Raw genomic sequence first — 7,904 nt, forward strand, 5'->3', positions numbered from 1 at the left:
TAGGAAGTGGTGAAGGAAGTAGTAAAGGTGAACTATCCGGAGTGTGGGAACTATTTATGACGATTTGTTTAAGTATCTGTAATCCAAAAATGCTAAGGGAAGGGAGGGGAACAGGTCCGCGACGTAGGATGTGGTAAAGGATGTAGTAAAGGCGGGCTATCCAAGTAGTAGGGAAAAGCCGGTTCTGGATCAACCCCGACAGACCAGGGATTCTCATCTGTTTACTCTTCCACTCATCGAAAAGCCGTTTCTGGACCAGCCCCCCAACAGACCAGAGATTTGGCCATTTTCAAGCTCGGCTGGTAGTAGTATATATATGTGCGTCCTACTCCCGGAGTTTATATGGGCTCTTATGGGAATACCTCCCCACACCCTGGCTGTCGTTAGCGAAGAGGCTAGTCCTCTTCATGCCCTAGGTTGCTTCTTCCAGTATTATAAGAGAACGTGTATTGAAAAAGCACTGCTGCTTCTCATCCCTTTTTTGTGTATGCCCAGACTCTATATAGGACAACACTCGCCCGTGAAAATGGATGATGTGTATTTGGAAGCGTGCCAGTCCATGGACAGCAATACTTCGTTTTCCAACGCCTCTTCAGAAAACGCAGTTTTCACTGCGACCCCAGAAAGCGTGGTTTTCACCGCGACACCTGAAAGCGTGGTTTTCACCGCAACCCCGGAAAGCATGGTTATCACCGTGTCACCTCTGCCTGTCGATTCGGATGACGACGTGAGATCGTTTGAGCTCACCGACGAGGAAGCCGGTTCCGACGTTTCTCCGATAGTCGGTTCTAGCTTACCCGTTGACACTAAGGTGCAGTGTCCAATCTGCGGTGTACGTGTATCGAAGCCCTACTTAGGAAGACACAAGAAAACCAAGAAATGCTCTAACGCCGCAAGCGCACAAGAGACAAGAGCTGATATGGTGGTTGTTCAAGCTACTCCTCAAGAGAAGAGTTCACGTTACAGTGTGAAGGTAGCTTGTGACCGATGTGGTGATAGTGTGTCTGTTGCAAATCTTAAACGACATCAAAAGTCAAAGAAATGTCTAGCTGCAACACAAGCTGGTGAGCCGGCTTTGGTACCTGACGTTGTCACAGAACCCCGACGTCTGTCTAAGATTGAGTGTGATACTTGTGGTAAGCTTGTTACTACTTCGAACTTGGCCCGACATCAGAAATCAAAACGATGCCGTCCACCTGTGGATGTTCGCGAAAGCACTACCCCAAAAATGAAGACATGTTTGCTATGTGGAGTGTCTATGCTACCGGTTCAATGGAAGCATCATAAACTGTCGGATCGTCATATTAGCATGCTGGGACAAACTCAAAATATGGCAGGTGTGAGCTCCAGAAATGTTGTATCGATTGCTCCACCTATAAACAATCAACATGCTGTACCTTCCACGAGTGGTGAACCCGTGAAACAATATGTGTATCCTCGAGCTGGTTCAACCGATGTGGAGGTGTGTAGGATTTGTATCAAACCTGTAAAAGTGTCAGAATGGTCTCAGCATTCCAAACACCATCTTCGTCCTGAAAAGCCTCAAAATTCTAGTTTGGATATTAGGCGATTGGTCAAGAGATATCCGAAGATTAAAAGGAGTGTAGCACACCCGATTATGGACAATGTTGATCTGAATGCTATGGTGAGAAAACCTACAAGACCGCAGAGACCTGACAAATTCCTTCGTACGACCCCTCAGAGCCCACTCCCATCGACATCAGCTGATGTTCCAAATGTTGTGGAGGAAATTACACATCAAAATCTCATTGATGCATTGGATGACATTCTAAAATACACTGATTTTGTGACAGACGAACAGTTTGCAGAAGCTATTGAGGATTTTGATTTTGGAATGATTGATGAACCACACTCTGTTGTGAAGAAACCCCGAAGACCTTCTCTTAAGCTCATTATTCTTTCTCCTTCAGAGCTGAATATACCAAGCAGTCCTGTTTATCGATCTCCACTCCATATTCCTGACAGCCCATCATATAATCCACTATCACCATTTACCTTTGGGAGCAATCCTCCTGGACTAACCCTTGGGGAAACGTCTGAAAGTTCGATTGATTTGGTTGCTCCCCCACCATCTCCAATTAGCCCACTCCCCCCAACACCGGAAGTTGGTGTAGAGCATGATACTAATGGTGATGCTGATCAGACACCAGAAGATAATTCAGACGCAAGTGATGATGACAGTGGATCATTGGAGGTAAGACAAATTGAGACAGCATTCAAGTCAAGACTTAGAACTTTTGTTATCGACAACAAGACTAATGTCAAGGATCCAACTTTGTTTTTGAATATGTGCACAGATTTGGTTGAAGAAAAAATTGAAGAAATGGTCGTGGAAAGCAATATAAAAGTCAACTTTGTCTTTCATGCTGAATTTCAGAGAGTAGCTCAAGACAAGAAAATAAAACAACTAATGAATTTTAAGACTACTAATAAAATTGTGTATCCAACAACAGACATCTCTGAATATTACAATGATGCAAAGGCAAAGATACTTGAGAGATTGAAGACTTCCAAGCAACTGGCTCTAATTGGACTTTGATGAAGGTCATTGATTTGGAAATCAGAATAAATAAATACACACCTCTTAAGGGCTCTAGTTACATGAAACTTCCGAAGAAGATAGAATCCAAGAAAGCAGTGATAAACATAAATAATAATGATCAGAAATGTTTCCTGTGGTCTATCCTTGCAGCTTTACACCCCGCGAAGGATAATGTTAATAGAGTGAGTATGTATAGAGCTTATGAACATGAAATTGATGATGTTTTCAAAGACATTGAGTTTCCCATGAAATTAGATGACATTACAAAGTTCGAAAAACGTGCCAATATCTCTGTCAATGTTTACACTCTCCACGGAATTGAAAATTCAGTTGTTCCTCTCAGAATCACTAACGAGGAGATGGAAAGACACGTAGACCTGCTCTACTTGAAGTCTGCAGACACAAACCATTATTGTTACATAAAGAATCTATCTAGACTTGTACAATCACAGATATCAAAACATGATCATATGTTATGGTTGTGTAAACGTTGTCTGTTACACTTTGGATCAAAAGAAGGTTTGGACAGACATAGAGAGGATTGCAGCAGACATGAAAGTATAAAAATAAATCTTCCAGAAGAAGGGACGGTCATCAAGTTTAATGATTTCAACAAGTCAATGCGAGTCCCGTTCGTGGTGTATGCAGACTTTGAATGTCTTCTTGAGTCTAACAGAACCATCAAAACTGAACAAACACAAAGCTACCAAAAACACTTGGCTATGAGTTTTGCATATTACATCGTTTCCAAAGAAGACTATAAACCTCCTGTCACATATTTTGGTGCAGATGCTGGAAGGGTCTTTGTGGAACAACTTGAGATGGAGTCTGAAAAAATAAGACAGTTGTATTCTAGTGAGGCTATCAAACCTATGGATTTAACGGTAGATGATCAGCGTATTATATCAAACTCAACAACATGCCATATTTGTGAAAAACCTTTAGAAGATGATAGGGTCCTTGATCATGACCATTTGACAGGGCAATTCAGAGGAGTTGCACACAACAAATGCAACATTCTGTACAGGAAACCCAAGTTTATTCCTGTCTTCATTCACAACCTCTCGGGCTACGACACACATTTGTTTATTAAAATGCTGGGTATGAATGATGAAGAAATAGAGGTGATCCCAAACAATGAAGAACGTTACATATCATACACAGTTAAAAGGCAGAACATGATCGAACTGAGGTTCTTGGATTCGTTCAAGTTTATGTCCAGTAGCCTTGATGCACTCACCAAAAATCTTCAGAAAGATCAGTTTACACACACTGCTAAATACTTCAATGAATCCGAGTTGAACCTGGTTTTGAGAAAAGGTATTTACCCATATGATTACATGGACAGTGAGGACAAATATGAGCTAACTCATCTACCTAAGCAGGAAGAATTCTACAACATACTCACTAAAACAGATGTTGACCCTAAAGATTATGAACATGCTAAAAGAGTGTGGGATTCATTTAAAATGAAGGATATGAAAGAGTACACATTGATGTACAACAAATCAGATGTCCTCCTACTAGCTGACGTTATGGAGAACTTCCGAAATGTGTGTATGTCAACGTACAAACTAGATCCTGCATGGTTTTTCACAACACCTGGTCTGGCTTGGAGTGCTATGCTAAAAACGACAAACGTTGAACTGGAACTTATTTCAGATTACGATATGCTACTTATGATTGAGAAGGGAATTAGAGGTGGTGTATCGCAAAGCTCTAATCGCCATGCTAAAGCCAATAACCCCTACATGAAGGATTACGATTCGAGCAAACCAACTGAGTATCTGGTATACTTAGATGCAAATAACCTATATGGGTGGGCAATGGTTCAACACATGCCGTACGGAGATTTCAAATGGTGTGATACAAACATCGATGTCACCGAAATCCCTGACGATGCCGATACAGGGTATATACTTGAAGTGGATTTGGAATATCCTAAAGATACCCACGACTTGCATTCCGATCTTCCTCTTGCCCCAGAGCAGAGAGTACCACTAGGAGGAAAAGAGGTTAAACTGTTGACAACACTTTATGACAAAGAGAAGTACGTGGTTCACTATAGGAATCTCAAGCTGTACCTCAAGCTTGGATTGAAACTGAAGAAGATCCATAGAGTCATTTCCTTTAAGCAATCAAACTGGATAGCTACTTATATTGACCTGAATACAAAACTGAGAACTCAGGCAAAGAACGATTTCGAAAAGGAGTTTTACAAACTGATGAATAATGGTGTGTTTGGGAAGACAATGGAGAACATACGTAACAGAGTGGATGTGCGATTGGCGACAAAGGAAAAACAAATTGTAAAATGGATTGCTCAACCTACATTCAAGGATCGTACAATATTTGCTGAAACCCTCTCTGCTGTGCACATGAAAAGGACAAAACTCCTGTTCAATAAACCCATATATGTTGGTATGAGCGTATTGGATGTTTCAAAGACACTAATTTACGATTTTCACTATAATGTGATTAAATCGAAGTACGGTGACAAAGCACGATTGCAGTATACAGACACTGATTCTTTGAAATATGCCATTGCCACCTCTGATTTTTACCAGGATGTGAAAACCATGATAGATTACTTTGATACAAGTGACTACCCTGAGAACAACCCGTATGGGATGCCTAGAGTCAACAAGAAGGTCCTTGGTAAAATGAAAGATGAGCTGAGTGGGAGGATTATGCGAGAACAGATTGCTCTAAGATCTAAGATGTATGCTCATGAAGTCGAGGATGGTAGTGTATGCAAAAAGTCAAAAGGAGTCAAAAAGTCAGTCACCGAGAAGGAAATAACATTTGACGACTACAAAAAATGTTTGTTTGATGGTTTGGAAACCACTAAAACCATAAATATGATTAGAAGTTTCAGTCACGACCTGTATACCATAGCACTCAATAAAGTGGTGTTGTCCAACCAAGATGATAAACGATACATTTTAGATTATGGAATCCATTCCCTCCCCTGGGGTCACTATTCAATAAACCATTAGAAATTACTCTTTTGCAATTCCTTTTGATAAAACGAACCCAGGATCTCTTCTCCTTCACCATTGATGATTCTGTATGTTACCGGTGCTGTAGACTGAATGTGAGATATTGTGAAAATCTCTGTTCGCCAGTCTCGAGCGTACTTGTTGGCAAACGTATCTTTCTTTGCTACTATTCTCACTCGATCGCCAACTCTCAGTTTAGTTCGTGGACGTTTAACTGATCGAAATTGATCGAGGTACAAGCTACGAATTTCTGGCTCGACTTTCACAGTCACATTGACCGGCCTCATGCGAATGGTGGAGTGTACACTTGTGTTGTACTTACTCAACAGACCCTGCAGTATGTCTATCCAACGAAATGAACCCCTAGCTTCAAAATGCACTTTCATTCGTTCATTGAGTGTGCGATTGAACCTTTCAACTATGGAGCTCTTTTCTTCATTCTCAGTATGATACATCTTTATATCATGTTTGGCGAGAAGACATTTAAAATCCTTGTTGACGAACTCTCTACCCTTATCAGTGTGTAATAGGTTAGGTGCTTTGTGACCATTGCCCTTAGCTCTTCGTATGATGGCTTCAAACGCGTTTGTCACTTCGATACCGCTCTTCCTGAGTAATGGTTCAGACCATGCGTACTTGGAAAATGTATCAATCACATTTAGCATATATTTATATCCATCGTTTTCCCGGAAGAACTTGTCCATTATAACCAAGTCAGCTGCCCACAGGTCGTCTATGTAGAGAGTGACGATTTTACGTTTTGGAAACTTTTTTGTTACTGGTCGATGTAGCTCTCGTGCCTCTTCAAATTTGACATCAGTGATTCCCGGTACAAGTGCTTTTGTGAATGTGCTCTTCTCGCGTAAGCACTCGACACATCGGCCTCTGAACCGCCACTTGTTGTTAACCGTCTTGATACGTTCCACATCAGCCGAAGCGGTTTTCCTTTTACACTTGGCACAATAAAATACGTATACCATTTCGAGTTTATAATAAGAGTACTTATAGTGATATAAGCACAACATGAGTGAATTGCACAGGCACACCATTCGTCTGTCTGAAGGGCAGAAACGTAAGCTTCGTATTGCCTATAAGAAACGGAGAAGTGCTATAATTGGACTGACGAGTGACGACATAGGTCATAGTGGAACGGACCATATCCTGTTAGACAGTGTCCAGCATAAGGCTATTGAGAAAGCGAGACGAAACCAAACAGGCATTCGGCTGAACCTCAGCTATGACCAGCTATTGAAAAATAAACAGGGAGGCCTCCTGAAAGAAGTGTTGGAATTTGTGGAGGGTGCCGTTCCTGGTGGAAAACGTTTCATCTCACCTGTTTTCAGAAGACACCTAGCACCGATGCTGAAGGAAAGGTTTATTCCATGGTTGAAGCATTTGATTGACAATGAGTTGGACACGATAATATACAAGGATCCTAAGGGCGCTGGTTTGAAAAGATGTATCAACAGGAAATTGGATGCTTTACTATTACAAAAAAACGGATAAGCCCCTTAACGCTTGGTGACCTCGAACGATGGGCCAAAGTGTTGGGATTGAAAGGATTTCGAGGTGTTTTCATGCGTGAAGTTTTGCCAGAATCCCCATGGGAAATGGAATGTGGTATTTTGAATCTCGGTGACTTGGACTCGAATGGTACACACTGGACCTGTTATATCAAAATGCATAATGGTAGAAAGCTGTATTTCGATTCATTTGGCAACGCTCCACCACCAATTGAACTTGTGAAGTATTTAGGCGAGCGTGATTTGCTTTATAATGATATGCGAGTACAGGAGTTTGAAGACCCTCCTATTTGTGGTCATCTCTGCCTTGAAGTTTTGAAGCGATGTTCAAACGATGATACAAATTGGAACACGATCATAAACACTTTAAGAGATGACAAATACTCGTGGCAATCTTGGTGGAGCAAATTATAAGTGTACCATGCCGCTATTTTTTCAAGAGGTTACTGGACGATCGAGTCTATGGAAGCTACTGCAAAGGACTACATAAAATCCTTGAATCTAAACGTTGATCCTATTAAATTTAGACTGAGTAAAAATGGCGATTTTCTTTCTGTGTATTCGCCATTGAAGTTCTATATGGATCCAGCGTGCTGCAAGTTGTTTGGTTTTGATCCTCCAACAAAAGAAAAACAGAAGAGAGCTGACAGTAGCTCATACCATATTGAGAACCAAACAGTGACAGGAACAAGACCTCCAAAGTTGAGGGCAGTAGATACCATTGAGATACACTGCAATATAGTGCACAACAGTCTCATCAACCACGACACACATGATCACAAACATGCGGAAACTGAACTGCTATACACGTTCTTC

The 7,904-nt window shown here is 41.3% G+C and overlaps 1 protein-coding gene across 1 annotated transcript; it reads left to right on the forward strand.

Annotated features, from left to right (window-relative positions):
* Nucleotides 1–2,622: 2,622 nt before the first annotated feature.
* On the forward strand, nt 2,623–5,562 carry LOC128999036 (uncharacterized). The gene has a single exon (XM_054425396.1). The coding sequence runs from the start codon at nt 2,623–2,625 to the stop codon at nt 5,560–5,562; it is 2,940 nt and encodes a 979-aa protein (XP_054281371.1).
* Nucleotides 5,563–7,904: the final 2,342 nt, after the last annotated feature.

The sequence above is a fragment of the Macrosteles quadrilineatus genome, unplaced genomic scaffold, assembly GCF_028750875.1.
Source record: "Macrosteles quadrilineatus isolate MER2022 unplaced genomic scaffold, UCM_ALF_1.0 Scaffold_1__1_contigs__length_201487025, whole genome shotgun sequence".
In the NCBI taxonomy this organism is placed as follows: Eukaryota; Metazoa; Arthropoda; class Insecta; order Hemiptera; family Cicadellidae; genus Macrosteles; species Macrosteles quadrilineatus.

Coding starts and splice junctions, on each gene's coding strand:
- LOC128999036 (XM_054425396.1), top strand. CDS start 2,623: ATGAAACTTCCGAAGAAGATAGAATCCAAGAAAGCAGTGATAAACATA.